Source organism: Aythya fuligula, chromosome 2, assembly GCF_009819795.1.
Source record: "Aythya fuligula isolate bAytFul2 chromosome 2, bAytFul2.pri, whole genome shotgun sequence".
NCBI classification, from domain to species: domain Eukaryota; kingdom Metazoa; phylum Chordata; class Aves; order Anseriformes; family Anatidae; genus Aythya; species Aythya fuligula.
The window spans coordinates 135,673,335-135,693,764 of NC_045560.1; the positions used below are offsets into that span (position 1 = coordinate 135,673,335).

Here is a 20,430-nt window from a genome sequence, read left to right on the forward strand (position 1 = left end):
ATTCAAGTTTGGGAACTTAGTGGAAAAGAGCTTCACAAACTGCTCAGCGCTGAGTTGTCCCTGAAGGGGGCACGGGTAGGAGCACCTTGAAAGAGGGGGAGGACTGGCAGCTGCATTTCCCAGCCCTGTCCCTTCATTAACAGAAGTTAATTAAGCACCTCCCAGGCGGAGGTAGTAAACATTCCAAGGAAAACACAGTAGTTAGTTAATGCTGCCCATGAACACTGATAAAACATTGCTCTATGCCTGCTACTTAAAATACTGCTCCTAGGAACTGAGTGGTTGTAGAACACCAGCACTTCACTTTTCTCCTACCCTCCAGTTCTCCTTATTTTACTTTTTAACTGTTGCACGTTTGTGGGTGGGTCTTGTAAAATAGAACTCTTTCCTTCAAGGACTGCACTTCTTCCAGTTAAGTTACTTCAGCAGCACGCTTCTGTTTGTGCTCTTCCCTGAGGTCAGGGGTGTGCTGGATCTTAAGCTTATGGCAGCCCTAAAAGGTGATTTATCCCCTTGCTATGGAACTAAACCTTGCTGCAGGGCTGGCTCTAGCTTAGCCCAACAGCGGAGTGGTTTCAGAACAGTAAAACTAATTCCTCACTGACCTCTGTAATACTGCACCTGAGCTCGGAGCTGACTGACAGGCAGGAGAAGAGAGGTCAAGAAGAGGTAAATATGTACAAGCTGGCACCGGTTTGGTATGGCTATCCCAAGTTAAAGCACAGTGACAAGTAAACAAGCTGAGCAGACCAACCTTGCCACTCAGCCCTTTCAAAACATGTTCTTGAAATTCATAAATTAGGAATGTTCAGAGTTGAATTGAGTCCTATGTGAGAAGAGACTAACGTAGTCCAGCCTCCTGTGATGACACAGGCAGGGCTGCTTGGTCTAAAACTTCTTTTATCAAGGCTGCAGGAAAATGCTGGTCCCCATTTCCATCTGATGCTCTGTTGGACGTGTCTTACTGCCAAAGTCTTGAGTATTATTAAAGAGCACTGAAGTGAGTCAACCTTACTGTGGGCTTGTCTTGAAGCACCTGGACTGGGTTCTGAAACTGATCACAAAGGTTGTTGCCCATCTTTCATTTCTTCTCTGTGCTTTTGGGAGGCGTGATTATTCCTGCTGTTGATACAGGTGATAACTGGCCTGGGGCAGCAGACACTACGCCACTATTAACTTCTTCCTGTGGAGGGGGGACAGACAACAGTTAATACCAGGGCAAGTTCTACTTTTTAATCTTAGTAGTTGGCAGCAGCTTTTCCTCATAGTGCTGGTACAATTTTAAAAATACAGTTAGGTCACAGAATATAAAATGAAAGAGATACTAAACAACACAGTAAAGATTACTGTGTTAAACATTTTCATAAGTAATTCTCAGGTATTTAAGTCTTTGCTTATGGCTCGTGCATGTTATGCTAAAGGATGTGCATTAATTTATTTCTGTAACCACATTGGGTCAGGCAAGGCAGCCCAGGTGCTAGCAGGTGGCTGTCTGGACAGTCTTAAATGCCTCAGGACAAGGGGTGTGCAATGCACACTGTAAACAGCCAAGCCACCCACCAGCATGTCCAAGTAGTTCGTGTGCGTCTGGATGTTATGCCTGTCTTCTGCTGCAACCTTCTTAAAATTCTTCAGCTTCACAGGGACTTTTCTCGCCACGTTGACAAAAGGAACCATCCACTCCACGCATTCTGAAATGCTGTCCCAGTCTAAGCCTGTAGGATAAAGCACAGTAATAACATCTAAAAAACATGGAGTTGCACAGTCTTTCCTGGCTAAAAATCCTATAGTATTGTAAGTTTAAAAAATACTGCACATAAAGAAAATCAGGAACATCTCCTAACGTGGCCATTAGGGTTTCTGTGATCAGGAACAATTTAAGTTACAGCTTACCCTACTGGGACTTTTTCACTTGAGTGAGATTTTTGTTTTACACTACAAGAATACCTGCATCATAGCATTGTCCTTTATGCAATGCACAAGTGCTGAACTTAAGCAGTTTTTTTTGGGACTTGGTAAAGGACACACTTGTGGGAACTAGCCACAAAGGTTCAGTGCCATTGGCAGCCAGGAAGGACTGTCTAAAATTACATCTAAGGAGACAAAGTCACCATGTACGGTTAATGACTCCCAAAACAGTTAATTCGTAGAGGAGCAGTATCAACCCAGAAGCAAGAATCTCCTTAGTTTCCTTAGATACAGCTGTGCTTTCTGAAAGTGCTTCCTTCTCTTTCAAGTCTTGGTAACATCTGAAACAAAAGGAAGCAAAATTTGGGGGAGTGGGAGGAACCCACATGACAGAGGAATGAACCATTATTAGTGCCTGTGTGGCTTTTGCTCTTTTGCAGCATGATTGTCCAGCACCCTCTCAGCAGCATCAGGTGTGTACCAGCCTTCAGAAGCCACAGCCTAACGAGATAAAAACTTGCAGCAGCTTCTTACCTGAAGCTTTCTTAACGACGTCAATTGAGGTATAGTGGCAGAGTGCAGCAGCAGCTAGTGTTCTGTACTGGAAGTCCAAAGAGTTCACATCCAGAATACACAGGTCCAAGAGCTGAGGAAACAGAGTTGAGGATTTAAGAGTTACGCCTTTCAACAAGAGGATAACTTCATTATATTCGTGCCCCAGGAACTGCCCTCTATACGTTAGCCCTCCTGCAGTCCATGGTCTGTAGTCCTGCTCTTTACGGTATCAATTGCCCACACCTGGTTTATCTGCAGCACCAATTTCAGCTGAGAGTGGTGCAGTGCAACCCAAGTTGCACTTCTACCACTAACACGCAAGGCAATTTGCTTGTGCAGATTGAAGCACAGCTTTAAACTCAGCAGAGCTCCGGGAAGGTATTTGCTTAAGCTGAAAGGTTACAGAGTAGCTCAGGGAATTAGATCTACTCTGTAGTAAGCCCCTGAGCCTGCACATGTATCCATAAATGTTGAACCAGGGTAGTTTCAGGATAGAACACAAACCCTCCTCATGCTACCTTCTAGCCCAAGCACACAGAAACACTGTTACAAGGGACACAGGGAAAACAGTTAACTGGCCACAGAGGCTCCTGCTGTGCACCCTCCAGAGCTTCTTCCACTGCCTGCTGTCCCCAGAGCACTGCATTTTGCAGTAATATTTCTAGTGGACAGAAAAGTCTTAGTTTGATGAGAAGCATCCATGTGTCTCTGGTCTCCCTGCTCTCAGATATCTACTACTAACTAACCACTCACCTGTGCTATCTGAATGAATTTTTCCTGAGAATACTGAGGTAGCAACACTTTCGGAACGTCCTTCAGAGCATCCACCTGAAGGTAGAGGTTCAGCCAGGAGACGATTGTCACAGGACAGAGTTCCCATTTTAAAGCCTGCAAAAGATTAAACATTTAAGCTCCTAAAAGCACACAAGAATTGCTTTGTGCTCTGATCTTCTTCCCCACACCACCCCCTTCTGACTTAGCTCCATTTGTTGCACAGATCCTAAAAATTTCAAGCCCAAGTACTCATTGTAGATTGTGTGCCTACCACTTTTTGAAGAAAGTGACATAAAAATACAAGTTTCAGCCAAAGTGAGATTTCAGCTGGGACTTAAGAACACAAAGCTATTACCTTTAACATAATAAGTTCCATTCTTACAATGTCGTCTTCACTGCAAGCACCATCAGTGACATAAGCAAATTCCTGTATTTTAGGAGCGTAGATTTCCTTTGAAAGGAAGAAGAAAAAAAAAGTCAGGATTAGAGAGCCTTATGAGTCTAGGAAAGCTTGAGAAAATGCTGGCATGTGCTTCTTACACCATATTGAATATTAACATTAACTAGCAAAACGTTATATGAAGTGACTTGAAACTTGCGTGATAGGAGATATCAAACAAGTAGGTTGTATGTTATCTGTTGCATAACATGGCAAACTTAGTGGAACCTTTTTAGCTTTTGGGGAAATAAATGCTGAGCAATCGGAGCCACCTTTCATTAAAACTGCTTTCTTCTCAGCCCTACCATTTGATATAAAAGAGTAAATACCACCCTGTTCTCAGAGCACACTGACACAGCTTAGGCATAACATCAGCTAGTGCTGATGTAATCACACAGATTTAAAAAAGAAAGCTAGAAAATGACAACAGAAAATCCCACAGCCACCACAGCTGGCAAAATGGTGCAGAGACACTTAACAAATAATTTCACCAACCTAACCTAATCAGGCCGGTCTGGGCTATGTGTAGGTGTTTTAGTAAACAAGAACCTGCCAACAGACCTGCTTGCAGTGCAGCACCTTGCTTTAGGAGCAACAGCTAGATTGGGGGGTTTCCAAGTATAAAAATATCCCAAATTTCCCTCTCTGTTTAGCCTACCATGTGCTGTAGCCTATTTAGGAGACAGATGAAAACATGGTCTTGGCTCAGAGCTGTAGCGTGCAATGCAAGGCATCGCCATTGTTGCACTGATTACATTACCCTCGAAATAAAAACCCCACTAAATGGGTTTAAAGGGATATCAACCTGCTGTATGGGCTCGAGACACAGCCTTGGTTTTGTTCAAGTCCCACACCCATTCCTGAGATTGTTTGCCAACTGCTCTGTATTTTGCAAAAGACAAAACAAAGCAGCACTGCTCCAAGCACGTTTGCATACCTTTTAACTTTATGTGGTCTCCCTCCCTGCTGCAGAGGAAAGGGAGGACAAAGACTGAGCTCTAAGAGATTGATACAAGCACAGCTGAAGGAAAAGAAAAAGAATTTCCCCTTCTGACCTGCAGTGCTGTGTGTGTGCCACCAAGTTCAAAAGATTCAGACAGAAGAAATAAATATGTTACCACCGCCTTCAATTATTTCAAATGTAATATCCCCCTCCTTATGTCTTACCTCGAGCTTGGAGGCGATGAATAATGAGGTAATTCCTATGAGCTGGAGCATGCTCTTGTTAATGTTCTTCTGTGTCAACATGAACCTGTCAAAGAAGTCTTGAGCTAGGTAGAAGGTTTCCCTGTGGAGCGCATACACCTCACAGACCTGCAACAAAGAAAAAAATAAATTTTCTGTTATAAAACCCAATGTATGCATGCTAAAAAAACATCCAGGCAGTGCATCCCAAGTAGCTCTGACTTTCCCACCTCACTCAATTATTCTGCTTGGACACAAAGTCAGAATAAAAATCTCACTATTTCTAGTTATTTCCCAAGAAAAGGTTGAAAGCCTGTTTGTGGATACATCCCTTCCTGACCTTTGAAAATGCAACTAGTTGGCAGTAATATCACAGCTATTTTTTTTTTTTTTTTTAAGGGCTGATGTAATATTCACAACCTGATGAGCTACTATGAAATGATTAACTACTGGCTGCAAGCAAGAGTCACAACTAAAAAGGTCTATACCAGGCCCTTCCACGAATAAATGGTATAAGTTCTATAAAAGAGTACTTTTGTATTTATGCCAAGCATAAATTAACATTACTTGGTCGTGTTAAGTATTATCTCTAACATGAAGTCACAGAAGACAAGGTAAGGAGCTACTGGAGAACTGGAAGCTGCTGTGATTTTACTCGGCTGAGGCGTACAGAACCACTGAGCTGGACAACAGTAATTAGATCAATGTGATCAGTTTCCGAACCAAAATGTTTATTTCCTAGCAGCTCAAGATTTTAAGATAAAAGTTACGTATCACCTTTGAATTGGATGTAAATTGCACATTAAAGGAAGCAGTGAAGCACAGAAGTGCAACCATCTTTGTATTCACACCATATTTAAAAGACACACACCTCTTTCCCCCCAAACTCCCTGCTATCAGCACCGTTCAATCAAGACAGCAAGCGTGCCACCCCAACATCTGCTTCCCCGGCAGCCCTTGGTGTCACAGAACCGATAAACCTGCACCGATCCCTTCTGCTGGAGAGCGAGAGCTACGTGAGGCAAAGGTTGCTCTTGGCAGCAGCCATCGAATATTCTGTAAGACAGAGTGTTCTTGGAATCGGTTCCAGAACACAGCTCTCTGCAGCACTCACACCACTTCGCATGGGGTTGGCTGCCAAGAGTGAGAACCTCCACTTTGACAGCTGGGACAGGCTGAAGCACGGCAACCAGCCTGGGACAGGGGTGATCTATCTGCAATCCTTTTCAGAGAATCTGTCTGCAGCAAGGGCCTTCAGGTGGCAGTCACTAACATACTTTCTCCTGCTCCCTCTGAAGGATATAATTAAACATTTACTAGTAAGTCAGAAAAGAATAGTGTCGGGGCAGACATCTAAAGGCTCTTGATGTTACACAGGGCCAGGACAATAACCCCAGTCCTCACTGCAGATGCAGCTGTCTCAGAGCTCAGGTACACCTGAAGATGTAAAACTGAAGCTCCACAAATAACCTGATTACAGCTACTGCAATAGAAGCATCCCAAACCCAGATTTCCCCTGTTCCCAGGCAGTTATGCAGCATGGTGAGAACAAACATTTCCAGCTGTTGCTTGCTGCCCTGTTGGGGACGTTGGGTGCCTCCAACCAGGAGATACTGAACGTAGCTCATCAAGAGGATCAGAAGTAGTAATTGTAACCCCTTTGTTGCAAGCTGGTTTGGGCATTTCCAGTACATTTTGTTCTTGAATCTTTTACATAGAAGCTCTGCTTACATCTGCCTGCTTCACAGGCATACCACAGCACAAGGAAAGAAAAGGAACACACCTCTAGGAGCCAGTCTAGCAGTATCGATCGCATGTGCGGTTGCAAACTGGAGTGGAGTGAGGTGAAGTGTTTGCAGTGAGCGTATCTGTTCTCCTTCTTCAGGATGTTGAGCCAGACATCTTTGGAATTTCCCCAGCTACGGAGTAAAGTTACAGAGCACTGTAAGTATACACGCACCTTCACAAAAAGAGTGTTAAAAACACGATTTACAGATATTCATGAACAGAAAGAAAAATTCTGCAGCCTAAAAGATCCTTACAGGAATTAGCAAACTGCAGGCACGCACTGAACACTTACCACCACCACAGCAGCTTGCCAAGATCATCAGCAAGCCCAGTTTTACAGAGCAGCCAATAAAACTGAACACGTGCATCCCAAAAGTTGCACATACAACCACGCGGAGTTCCTTGCTCTGCTTAGTGAGGTGGCCATTAACACACACAGCTCAGCCATTTTAAAGCCTGGCTTTCCAGAGAGCAAGGCAGAAAACAAAACCAAACAAACAACCACCCTACCACCTAAGAAACAGCAGGCACAAAGTTGTCCACCTCAGTTTTGGAAAGATGTGAGAGCTGGTGTTTAAAAAAAAAATGAAGGGACAGATGAGGCTTAGAAACAGGCCACTGAAATAAAAATTAAGTTTTCGTTTATTGCTAACATAATTTATCAGCAGCCAAGCTTACCTGGGAAGGAGAAAGATGCCTATATAATAAATACAATTTGGTTTTAATTTGGAATTGTTATAATGAATCAATGTGTTTTTTTTCCCTTCAGTATTCCTCACCCTACAGCCACTCAGGTGGACAGGTTGCAATTAACATAGTGTCAATCTCCTGGTGAAGTTCTTGGAGTTCCATAGTTACCTTTCCCCAAGCAAGAGCATAGAGAAATTGAACAGACCTCATCACTGGCACTACCTACAAACTTTAACCAAGATCAGTTTCACTCTGTTGCCACCATAAATAAAAAAAATAAATGAGAGAGATACTTGCTTAATGCACAGCTCTCTCTTAGTGGCCAGGCATCAAGAAATCTCCTATCACAATCTTCCTGCTGCAATTAGGAAAGTATGAATAAGGCAGTAGGGAGTAAACAACCTTCTCCTTTGGGTAATCGGAAAGGCTGGATCACAGCTTTACCAGGTGCCTACTGACAGGAGGGGAACATCAAGGATGAAACTCCTTGTGTGGAATTCTGTGCCTGAACACGTCTTCGGGATCCAGCAACTTTCTGAAGGCATACATGAGATTCCTCCCTTCACTTTTTTTTTTTTTTTTTTTTTTAAATAAAGAAGTGCTTTGCATTAAGCTTTCCAACATTTACAGAAATGTTACTTGCCAGATATAGGGAAGAGCATATTGCTCTTTAAAACATAGTTCAGCAACGTACAGCAGGCTTGGGAGTCATACTGAGAAGAGCAGTCAAGTTCAAAGCTTGGTGAAAAAGGCCACTGATAGACCTACTGAAATCCTCTCTAGTCAGCTAGTCTGTCCTCTGCAGAAGGCAAACTGTTCCTGTCAGTATACTTGAATACTAACATAAAAGTTTTGCAAGAAATATTCTATTCTGAGTGATTGTCCTTTCCCCTTCAGCAACATCTTCACTTAAATGTTTTAAGTTCTTACAGAAAACTTTGCTTAGTATTTTGGCCACCTTGTTGGTCACTCAGTTTCAACAACACAAAGCAGGTCAGTTTTAACCACTGTGCGCCTCTTAAGAGCTTATAAGTTATAAAAGGATAAATCCAAAAGGCAAAAGTGATCTGTGCAGTGCATTTATAATATAAGCAATAGAACAGATCCTGTCTTTTTCTGGACATTGAATTGTTTGTGGGATGAGGAGATAAGTAGAAGAATGGGCTGTGTACTGTCCACTGTTATACAAACACAACACAACATCAGATGCTACAACAGTAGTTCAGCACGTGTGATGAGACATCAGCATCCGCTGTATCTGGTCAACTTACTTGAGTTCTGGCAGAGGCGATGGATTTATGAAGAGGTTTCTGAACCTGTATTTTTTGAATCTTGAGAAGTCAGTGGTTACCGGTTCTTTGTGAGGCGTTTCGATAATTATGCACGGTGAGATGCCTCCTGTTATCGTGGGCGGCCAACAGCTCTGCAACATAAACAAGGTGTGTTTTAAACCTTGGTTTTACTGGGATAGAAATGTAGATTATAGTAACAACATTTGTAATGTGTGTCAGTTTTTTTGGACCTCAGAATCAATTTGAGGAACCAAAGAAAGAGACAGACTAAATGCCAAAGCCTTTTGCAGCCGAGAGACAGAAAACATACAAAGAAATTTGACAGATCCAAGGAACTCAACTTGGAGAGATCTGTCACTGGTTCATGAACCCACATGCAATATATCTATTGCTTGAGCTCTACAGCTACAACACCTAACAAAAAGGTACTTACTGCTACTAGAAAACAAGACAGTCGGCTGCTGGTCCTATCTACTTATCTATTCAGAGGGAAAAAAAAAAAAAAGGAGAGGGTGGAGGTTCTACTGTTTCTCAGTGGAAATTCAGCAACTGGTTATCTTCCAATTTAGTACTCCAGGGAGGAGCCACCCATCTCAGCTCCAGAGCTAGATACCCACCGAGCAAGCAGCAGCTGTGAACTATCTCTCAGCTTGCCAATGCCAAACATGCAATGACTCCAAAGGAGAGCAACCTGAAGTTATTTCATGCAGAAAGCCTCAGAGAAAGAACTCTAGATTGCTTTAGCTAATGTAACTTGTTTCACTGTTATTTGGTTGTGCATAACCAATACAAGTAGGGAGGCATCAGGTGCGTGAAGCATACGTAGTGCTGTAATGGCTGACAGCCTTCAAAATGGTGACAAGTGAGCTTTAATCGTGTTCTGTGCATTTAGGGGGATCCCATGCACAAAGAATGGCAACACCTGTCCCTGAACACAGGAGCATTTCCTACACAGCCACCTTGCTACGTAAGATACGTATCATTTCTTTACTGTATCTAAAGCTATGTAGCCAGACTCAAGTAAGTTTCCTAGGAGTTAACTTAGTTCACAAACTCTCTGTAAAAAGTGAAAAATGCATAAAGAGATGCTAAGTTGCAGAGCTGACATACTTTCTACACCTGAAGGTATAAACTTGCCTTGTTCAATACCTCCTAGCACGGAATGCATGACTTCACACCCACCAATATTAACCAGACTCCCTCACCTAGTTTGACCTAGCATTCAGGACTGAGTTACCTTAATTTCATATTGATGTTTTTTAGCAATTTTCCCATCTTCTTTCTTCTTAACCTCCTGCTGAAAAGAGAGGAATACGTCAGTCGATTGACCATGATGACCAGCACACCCACCTCTACAGCTAAAGAAATCGTTGCTGCTCCTGCCCCATTTTCTAATTTTACAGAGAATTAATTCTCATTTTCCCCATCCAAGTGACTGGGGAAACCTGCAATATTATTAATATTATTATTATTTTTTTTTTTTTTTAAGTCATCCAGGCTGGTCACCTCTGCTGTTCTCCTTTTTCTGGTCTGGAGGTGTTCTGGTGCCTGCAGCTCCTGCGGAGGCTCCTCCTGGCACGACAGGGGCTGCTGCTGCTTGGCTTGCAGTCGGCTGCTGCAAAGAGACGGGCGCTGTTAGGAGAGGGGCGGCGAGGTGGGCGAGGACCAGCCGGGTGCACGGCCAGGCAGGGAGCTTACCTGCGCCTTGACATCTTCCTCGGGTGCTGGGATCTCTACCTGGACCGGAGGAAGCACAGAAGGTGAGTGATGTGTTCTCAAAGGGAGCCTCACAGTGTCACCCATTGAACCGTGTCCCCAAGCACCACGTCCAACCTCTCCTCGAGCACCCCCAGGGACGGTGACTGCACCACCTCCCTGGGCACCCCGTCCCAGTGCCTGGCTGCTGTTTCTGAGCAGAAATCTCTCCTCACTTCCACCCTGAGCCCCTCAGGGCTGTGCATGGTGCAGAGGGGGGCACACCGAGGGGCTCCCCCCCCCCCCCCCCGGGGCCGCCCGCGCTGCGCCGCGCCGGTTCCGCGCCAATTTGCAGCGAGCGGGGAGGCAGAGCCGGGCCTGCGCCGTGCCGAGCCGGGCTGTGCCGGGCCAAACTGGGCTGAACAGGGCTGGGGGGGGCCCGCTTGGTCCCGTGGGCCGAGCTGGTCCCGGTCCCGGCTGGTCCCGGGGTGGAGAAAGGGGAGAAAGGGGAGCTGGGGGTGGGGGGCGCCCCTGCCGTGCTGCCCGCGCTCGCTTCTCCCTCCAAAAAGCGCCCAGCCCCCGCCGCCCCCCTCTTCTTCATCCTCCCCTTCCTCCTCCTCCTCCTTTTGGGGTGAGGGGTGCCTGGGGGGGGGGGGGGGGGGGGCAGGGCAGCGCTGAGACCCCCCCCCCCAAATGGGGACCCCTCACTGAAGGGGCTGGGGGCGGATGGGACCCGCACCCCCTCACTGCAGGGGCAGGGAGCGAGCCCCCCCCGGCTGGGTCCGGGTCCTGAGGGGGGTCCCCAAAGCATGGGGGGGGTGCAGGCGGGCGGGCAGCCGGGGTCAGCCCGCCAAGAGGCTTCCCCGCCCCCACCGCGCCCGGCTCCCTCCAAAATCCTCCCCAAAACCTCCCCAAGGCGGGCGGGGGGCGGCTGACCCCGCTCACATCAGCACCCCCAGGGGGGGTTGGATGGGGTGAGGGGGGTGGTTGAAGGAGTGGGGGGGCTGAAGGGGGTTTGGATGGAGCCGTCCCCACACCTCCTCCTTCCCTCCCTCCCTCCCAGCCGCTCTCCCTCCAAAACGCTGCCCGGGCGGGAGGGCTGCCCGCCTCGCCGCTATCCCCCTCGCGGTGCCCTCGGCTCCTCAGGGGGCTGTGCCTGCACCCCCATCACCCCCATAACCCCCATCCCCCTCATCATCATCACCCCCATCCCCATCCCATCACCAGCATCCCATCACCACCACCACCACCACCAGCAGCAGCACCAGCAGTATCAGCAGCACTATCCCCACCAGCATCCCCACCAGCATCCCCCCCAGCCCCCTCCTCACACCGGTTTCCCCCAAAATCCCCCAAATCCCCCCCAAATCCCCGCTCCCCGCGCACCTCCGCCGCCTCCGCCCGTGCCGCGCCGCTCAGCTGGCGCCGGCGCCAAGCCGCTATATAGCGCGGCCCCGGCCCGCGCTGCGCATGTGCGAGGGCGGCAGGCAGCGCCCCCGCCCCGCCCGCCCCGCATCGCCGCCCGCCGCCCGCACCGGGACCCCCGCTCCCCGTTACCCCCCCCCCGCTCCCCGCGATCCCCCCCGCACCCCACTTGCCGCCGCCTCCTCCTCGTTCACCCGCGCGCTCCTCGCTCTGCACCCCCCTCACCCACCCGCTCGCCCCTCGCCGTGCCCTCTCCGGTAGCCCCCATCCCGTCCCGTCCCGTCCCGTCCCGTCCCGTCCCGTCCTCGGGGCTCGGTGCCCGGTGCCGGGGTCGCTCCGAGCCGTGCCCGCCGCCCGCCGCCCCCCGCCCCGGGGCGGAGCCGCCGCCCGCTGCCGCCAATGGGGGCCCGGCTGCGGGCGGCAGCGTGCAGCGGGCGGCGGAATGTAAACATGGCCCCGCCGCCCCGCCCTCAGCGAGGCTGCCAGCGGCTCCCCCGCTGGGCGAACAGCCCCGAAATCGGCAGATCTGAGGGAAAAAAAGGGGGCTTCTCCTCAGCATTCCACCCCAAATGTGGGTTTGGACCGTCAAAGTGCAGTCCCGTGTGGGAACAGCGAATGATACAATCATTAGGGTCGGAAAATGATCTCCGAGATCACCTGCTCCAAGCATCACCCTACCAACAATGTCACCCGCTAAACCGTGTCCCTAAGCACCGCCCCCCTACCACCGGTATCACCCATGTCCCCAGGCACCACCCCAGTACCACCAGTATCACCCCCGTGCCTCACCCCCCTACCACCGGTATCACCCACATCCCCAAGCACCACGTCCAACCTCTCCTTGAACACCCCCAGGGACAGTGATGCCACCACCTCCATGGACAACCCATTCCAACACCCGACTGTGCCCCAGGAGCGCCTGTTGCCCCCACACCTCCCCACACACAGCCCGCATCCGTCTGGAGTCACCCCAAAACACCTGGGCACCTGCAGGCCCAGCAGGAACATCCCCCAGCCAAGTTAAACCTCGCTTCTAGGAGCTGCTAATCCCACACAGACCACTGGCAAGCAAGGGCCTCGTGCTATTTAAACCAAAGAAAACCCTCTTTTTCGTTTTATTTCGTTTTTCATAAAAGCATGCCGTGGAGATATGCCATCCACACAAGGCTGCACGCGGCCATTTTAGGCACGAGAAGCCACTGGTGCTTTCTCTCTTTTGCAGGGCAAAACACACGTGAAGACACGCCACAGCTGCCTTCAAGTAAATCCACCTCGTCATCGTTTTCTTCACTTCTGCTTTTTATTTTCCCAAGTGTAATGCTACCAAAGAGTAAACATATCTGTATCTTACAGTATCTATTATGGTAATTAACCACAATAACCAGGTTTGGGTGCTTACCTCCTCATGGCTTTGCCATTTTATGGAGCAAGAAGAAAGGCAGCGCAGCCCACCAAGACATTATGACAGCATCACAAACAGTGTCTTAACAGATCGTGGGTTTTAGACAGCCAGGGTGATATCTTACCTGTGGTGCTTCCAGCTCCTGGCAGCATGGAGATGATGATTCCCGCAAACTTCAAGCAGAGCAGTGTGCACGACCATGGCATGAGGTGGCCATTGAGCGGCCCAGCCTCCTCAGCTCTGCAGAACGGCTATTCCCATATTTATCATGAAGGAAATCTTCTGTTTGTGGCTCAAAAAGGATGAAAAGCAAAATCACTGTCATCCCTTCAGGCCTAGTGATGCTTAGAAACAATCTTTGTGAACTGTCTGTATTCCACCAGCTTGTTTCAGGAAACATAACCTCTGCTGTAGTGCACGGTGCCCAAAGCAGACACAGCCTGCAGCAAGGAGCTCTGCTAGGTGGTCTCTGCTGTGCTTCACAAGCAGGACACGTCCTGCTGTCTGGATGCATCTCCCACTCCATTGACTTCAGACAGTCTCCTGCACTTGGGCAAATATTGGTGTAAATCTCACCTCAGGCCTGTAAGTGGCTTGCTGCAGTTCAAGCCCTGCCACATCCAACTTCTTGAAGAGATCTGGAAACTGCTAAACAGGCAGGCAGGAGAGGAGAGACAAAGTACTTTTCCCTAAAAAAAAAGCACCATGCCTCGGGGATGTCAAATTAAGCCAAAATGAGAACAGCAAGGCAGTTTTGGCATATTGGCAACAAATGGTGTGGCACATCGTGAAAGGAGAATGGTGCAGAATAAATAGTATTTAAAAATTGAATGGATTAGGCCTAACATGGACAGGTCACGGTGCAAAGGCAGCAATGACTCTGCTGCTTGTTTCTCCATGCCTTTTGCTGTGAGCAGGTGCAGGTTGTGTGCTGCTGTATTTGTGATTCTGGCTCAGTCCTGTAAGCATTCTGAGGCCCTGCCAGCAACTTCTCCCCTAAATTTTGTGCAGTACAAAAAACAAAACAAAACAAAAAACCCACCCACAGATTTAGTTTGTAATAAGATCTTGCTGCAGACAATGAAATTATGATTTTAATGCAAGCTAATGTGCTGACCTTTTGATGTGGCAATAAAACTAAAGTGACTTAGCCCACACTGAGACATTTCCAAATGAGTTAACAAACAGTACATCCTCTTTCACTATGTGGATGCCTCCTTAAAGGGGATGAGTTTAAATGAGAGAATGGTTTTTAAGCTTCTTGAAGCACACTGCACTTACTAAGGGGTATTTGTGCTGGGATCTTGTAAGCCCCTTTAGATTAGCTTGTGTTTTTCAAGTTTTTCAAACAACCACTTCTAGACATGTTCCAGTGAAGATGTGAACCCCTTTGGAAAAGTGGGAATTGCAGGGCCTTCCTCACAAGTTTACACAGCTGAGGATGCTTTTCTTGGCTGCCTGTTCATGGATCCGATGGAAGGAGCTAACAGCCTACAGGGGATCTATAAAGCCCAGATCCTGCTTAGCAAGCATGCTCAATACTGCTCTTCTCCCAGGGCTTTTGAATCCACCTGGTTGGTCCTAAAGAAGGCAGCTATATTTCATCATAAATATCCACACATGGCTACACTGTGATCAAAATTACATGGGATATTGGCCTCTGCATTCCTATCTTGTTGCAGTAAAAGTTTTAGCATGGTCAATTTGCCTGTGCTGCTAGACTTTGTCTCTGAGTCACATCCATGTTGTCAAAGCCATCCAATAACTCAGTTAAAGGAAAGGGAACCAGGACTTTCACGTGGAAAAACTAGGTTGCTTTTAAGAGGAGATTTGAGTTTGTTTAGTGCAGAATGGCTTCAGCTACCTCGACTAAGCAAAGCACCATGAAAAGCTCATACCCCTTCTAAAGAGGAATCCTTTAGTAGGAAGTAATACCCTTCCCAAATTGTTTTTATTCTGTAGAATAGCATGTGATAACTCGAAACCATAAGATTTCAAAATCCTTGCTTTCTCTTAGAACCTATAAAGTTCTACTAGCTTCATGCTTGCTCCATTTCTGACTTTTTTTTTTTTTTTTTTCCAGAAAGCCACAATCCACTCTAATATGCATTAAGAAATATTTTAAGACCTTACAAAATTGTCTGATTGGTTTCTGTATTATTATTATTATTTCTTAATGATTTCAAGGGGAGAGAGTCCATATTATAGTTATTAAAACTAGTTAGATAAAAGCAAAATAGAGTAAAGTTCTTAATTGTAAGCATAGGAATATGCCTTTCTAAGGCCGACACCAGCAACAGTGCAGACAGTGACTAATTACTGATAGGCAGCCTGTATGACAATCAGATAAGTTATGGCAACCGGCAGTAAGTTATTTTTATAACAGCAGAAAGATCAAGTAGTAAGCTAGCTGTTTGCAGAATCGGATCTACAACAACATAACACAATACAATGCTTGATTTCCTTTTTGCCTTGGTTTTCTTTTTCAATACACGCTTTTAAAAGTGGGTGGGGTGAGGAAGGCCAGATATAGTTACCAACCTTTTAAACCCACGTTCAGCAGTACACACCATCACGTTCCCAGCAGTCATAAACCACGCTAATGGAGTATGTTCTTCTGACTCTTGTTAGTAGCCTCTTTCTTCTTGAGATGATGGGACTTTCTCACTAGTTACCTTTTCTTTAATGCCCGTTTATATAGGAGGCACTCCATCCATGATCTGTTTAAGATCCTTATTCTTTCCTGTATCCAGACATTTAAACTCCCACGTTCAACACATAAAGGGGGGAAACACCTTTGAAACAACCCTCCTCATACTTGATGGTTGATTTCCTAAACAAAGCCCACACTCAAACTCCAGTAAGGACAGCATCTCTGCAGCAGGAAGCAGCACCTGTAACTAACAGCCAAATGCTAAATCTATCTTTACCTACCACGGCATTCGATCTCCTGTCTGCATCCCAGAGAAATAACGAGACCTCATGTTTTCCAGCACTGCTTCACCACTGGGCTGTAAACACAAAGCCTTTTGGAGCAGGAGCTAAGCGTAGGTATGGAAAAAGAAGGAATCTCTGGTCACAAGAAAGCAAGTAAAGCAGTAACACAGTGCCTTCTTTGTCAAAATAGATTTATCCTCACTGTGCTCTTCTACAGCATGAGGCATTTTAGGATATACCACTTCCCCCTGCTGCCAGGAGCAGCAGGCTGCAGAGGTAGACCCTCTCCTCCCTGGCTCAGCCTCTGACTGTGGGTGGATGCAGTTCCTCATGCAGGTGACTCACATCACCTGGTCAAAAGCTGGGCCCTGAGCTCAGTTTTTTTCCCTCCCAAGCCTGCAAGGTGAAGAGTGTTTACAGCTGATGCTCCAGCTTCCAAGCACTGTAACAAAAACCTTTTCGATGCCTGGGGACTAAGACTTTATTTATGACTCACCATAGCCCTGACCTTAGCTATGATTAGGGCACATCATGGACCTCTCCAGAGGCAAGAATGATGCGCAGGCAATAATAACTGCACCAAACAACCCACTCTGAGGAGATATTTGGTAAAGATAAATCTATTAATTCAGCTGCTTGCTGGTTTCTCACCAGCCACAGAAGCCCAATTCCTCTCTTTCCTCCCCATTTAATACAGACTACGTCCACCTCCTATTCCTCAGTTTCACACCACAGATAGGTGAGTTAGAGGCAAACTTTACCACAGAGTATAGCCAAGGGATACCTCTGCCCACATCAGTCCTCCCTTTCTTATTCACAATCACAGGTTCTTTTCTTGCAAAAATTGTTAGTAGTAGGCCACTAACCATATGCCCCCCCGAACCTGAGGCCTCCCTACCCCTTCCCACCTCACTCTACCTCTAACAATTCTCTACAGAGCCCCACTTCAGGGAATGTGGGATTATTTTAGCACTCAGAATGATTTTAGGGCATTATAATGCTTTTGTTATATTGCCTGACTGGGTCATTTTGTTGCTTCAACATAACAAAGTGAAAGTTGCACTTGAGGAGAAAATATAGACTTCAGAGACAGCCCGTGTCTGCTGAGATCTGGAGTCTGCTCCTGGCCTGGTTTTGTTACTCTTACCTGTTTTTTGTTTGTTTGTTTGTTTTTGCTATTATTAATTTTCCTTTGGTCATCCATGAAATTAACATAGCTCCTTATTAAGGCACTTTGGGGTTCAAATACCTACCTGCCTATAAAACTTTGAAACCAACACATATACAGAGTGGGTGGAGAATGGGTTGAGAGCAGCCCTGAGGAGGACCTGGGGGGTGTTGGTTGATGAGAAACTCAACATGAGGCAGCAATGTGCACTCACAGCCCAGAAAGCCAACCCTACCCTGGGCTGCACCAAAAGCAGCGTGGGCAGCAGGGCGAGGGAGGTGATTGTCCCCCTCTGCTCTGCTCTCGTGAGACCCCACCTGGAGCCCTGCGTTCAGCTCTGGGGCCCCCAGCAGAAGGAGGACATGGACCTATTAGAACAAGTCCAGAGGAGGCCATGAAGATGATCAAAAAGCTGGGACACCTCTCCTATGAAGACAGGCTGAGGGACCTGGGGTTGCTTGGCCTGGAGAAGAGAAGGCTCAGAGGAGGCCTTACCATGGCCTAGTACCTAAAGGGGTCTACAGGAAAGCTGGAGAGGGACTCTCTCAGGGGGTGGAGTGATAGGAGAAGGGGGAATGGCTTTAAACTGAAAGAGGGGAGAGTTAGATTAGATATTAGAAAGAAATTCTTCACTCAGAGGGTGGTGAGGCCCTGGCACAGGCTGCCCAGAGAAGCTGTGGATGCCCCATCCCTGGAGGTGCTCAAGGCCAGGCTGGATGGGGCTTTGGGCAACCTGGGCTGGTGGGAGGTGTCCCTGCACATGGCAGGGGGTGGGACTGGGTGGGCTTTAAGGTCCCTTCCAACCCAAACCTGTCATTCTAAGTCAAGAGACTTTAACTTCTGCAGTATTAGTCATACAGCAGTAGCTCCCAGATAGCATTTTCATGAAATAAAAGGCTGGCTGAGGAACAAAACTTTATGCACCCCCTGTTAAGTCTCGCTTCATTCCTTTTTATTCAAATACTGACCTATTGTGACTATGCCATGGGAAGAACCATGGCAGAGCAGCACCAGTTTGCTCTTCTGATGAGTCATTTCTGTATGCGTTAAGAAGCCTGAACCCTACTTGCAAGTAGGGCTGAACTCTGGAGGTGGCAACCTTTTGTGGTTATAAACATGCCCCAAAAGAAGTCAACTGAGGCAAAGAAAGCAGATACTGAGCAACTCGATGAGAAAACAAAGTGCTTCCATCAGTGCTACTTTTCAGAGAGCAGTAATTAGTATCATAGCTTCGTCAGAGATGTACAAGGATTTGTATGGACAGGAAGTTGGGTTGTAAGGTGAGAACTTCAGTCAATAGGGTTCTGTTGATATGACTCTTTACATGAACATTTTTGTTTTGGCACAGAGAAATTAAACACAAACACTTCTTGTGGTACTTTGGAAAACATCCAACCTATATTAAAAAAAAAGGAGTATTAGGCCTGAACTAAGCCCCAAGAGGACCACTGTGAGTATAACTACATTGTGTAATCTGCATGGAAACAATTGCACAAAATAATAGATCGAACTCTCTTCTGTAGAAACTACGTCTCAGCACACGCTCACTGCTTTGATAAACGTACAGGTCACAAAATCTACATCTGAAAATGAAAGTTTTTACTCAGTGTTTGCTCTGGGACGACGGATGCTTTGTTGCGCAAATTCCATTTCAACACCACCAGTGCAATAGATCATTTTGTCCCCCGCTTTGTTCAAATTTAACAATTCAGCAACTACAGGCGACAGAAGTGGCCTTTTGACGTTAACAATATGCTTGATAAACACATGTGGGGAAAAATGTAACTACCTGGAACCTGCTCTCCACCCTACCATGGGCAGTGAGGGGGTAAAAGCATAAGAAAACCCTGAGACCAAGAGATTTTCTTCAGAAAAGATGGACTTGTGAAACACACATATCTGCAGATAATGCAAGTTGATGAAGTGAGAGTAGATACAGTGTTGGTTTTTTTGTTTGTTTGTTTGCTTTTCATACTAGCACCACTTTCATTTACACATGAAGTGAGGCTCGACAGAACGTATCTCATCATTTCTAGTGCTGCAAGAAGCTAAGCTGCTCTGTGGATTTTTCAGATGTGTATTTTCTGTTTGGAGGAGCCAGGGATTGAAAAAAAACACTTAAGAACAATCAAAACTTCTATTGAAAAAGCCTGAATCCACACAAAGTTAGCAGCCAGCTAGCTGGAATCGTTCACCGATGAGGCCAGGGTTGGTGGACACAGACAAGGCCGAGGTGCTCCCCACCTTCTCTGCCTCACCCTTGACCAGCAAGGTCTCCCAGGACTCCAAGGTTATTGAAAGGGTTCAAGAAGGAGAAGATGAACCAGCAGCAAGTGAGGATAAAATCAGGGACTACTTGCAGGAACTGAACCCCTACAAGTCCATGGGGCTAGGCAGACCCCATCCAACATGCTGAGAGAGCTGGCTGATGTCCTTGCAAGGCCACTCTCCATGGGTTTTGAAAAAGTGTGGAGATCAAGGATCTCTGACTGCAGGAAAAAGCTAAAAGAACAATCCAGAGAAGGCTCGTGAACCTGTTTCTTACATTTAAGTGGCATTTCATTTTATTTCAGATCATACCCATTGCCTTCTGTCCTTTCCCTGGGCACTACTGAAGAGTCTGGCTTTTTTTTTTTTTTTTTAAATCAGCCCTCTTCGGATAGTTACACCCATTGACAAGACCCCCTCCGAGCCTTTTCTTCTCCCATCCAAACAAACCCAGATCTCTGCATTATTTCAGGGGCTCCAGCCCCATTATCATTTTGCTGTCCCCTTGCTGGATACGTTCCACTATGTCCATGGCTCTCTTGCAGTAGAGCCCAGCACTGGGCACAACACTCATACATCTCACCAGTGCTGAGCAGAGAAGGATCATCTCCCTCAACCTGCTATCACCATTTCTCCTAAAGCAGCCCAGAAAGCTTTTACTTTTTGAGGCCATGACGTACACTAGTGGCTTAAGGTCAACTTGGTGCCCACCAGGATCACCAAGCACTTCCCTGCAATGTTGCTTTCCAGCCAATTGGCCCCCAGCCTAAACCATTGCCAGTGGTTATTTTTCCCCAGGTACAGGTCTGCATTTCCCTGTGGTGAATTTCATGAGGTTTCTGCTTGTCGTGGTCCTTCTGAGTGTCAGCACAGGAGCACCAACAACTTTCCTGTTGTCTGCAAG

General features: G+C 46.9%; 1 protein-coding gene across 3 annotated transcripts; it reads right to left on the bottom strand.

Moving 5' to 3' along the window:
• Positions 1 to 95: 95 nt before the first annotated feature.
• CCNE2 (cyclin E2) lies at positions 96 to 11,733 on the bottom strand. 3 transcript variants are annotated; one of them, XM_032181939.1, is made up of 12 exons: positions 11,713 to 11,733; positions 10,330 to 10,368; positions 10,138 to 10,246; positions 9,869 to 9,925; positions 8,611 to 8,762; positions 6,645 to 6,780; positions 4,844 to 4,990; positions 3,593 to 3,688; positions 3,217 to 3,351; positions 2,443 to 2,554; positions 1,561 to 1,715; positions 96 to 1,183 (listed from the first exon to the last, which is right to left on the bottom strand). In XM_032181939.1, exons 2-12 carry the CDS (start codon positions 10,341 to 10,343, stop codon positions 1,082 to 1,084), a joined length of 1,215 nt encoding a protein of 404 aa, XP_032037830.1. In that variant the 5' UTR covers positions 10,344 to 10,368; positions 11,713 to 11,733; the 3' UTR covers positions 96 to 1,081. The 3 variants fall into 3 exon arrangements, with proteins under 3 accessions (XP_032037830.1, XP_032037828.1, XP_032037829.1); XM_032181937.1 differs by having other exon boundaries at positions 9,869 to 9,928; XM_032181938.1 differs by lacking the exon at positions 11,713 to 11,733 and having other exon boundaries at positions 9,869 to 9,928; positions 10,330 to 10,385.
• Between the last annotated feature and the right edge of the window lie 8,697 nt (positions 11,734 to 20,430).

Bases quoted from the DNA above. Each gene is read 5' to 3' on its own strand.
- CCNE2 (XM_032181937.1), bottom strand. The intron at 3,689-4,843 runs GTAAGACATAAG...TTCCTTTCAAAG, and splicing joins TCATCGCCTCCAAGCTCGAG to GAAATCTACGCTCCTAAAAT. The intron at 1,716-2,442 runs GTAAGAAGCTGC...TTTATCCTACAG, and splicing joins CGTCGTTAAGAAAGCTTCAG to GCTTAGACTGGGACAGCATT.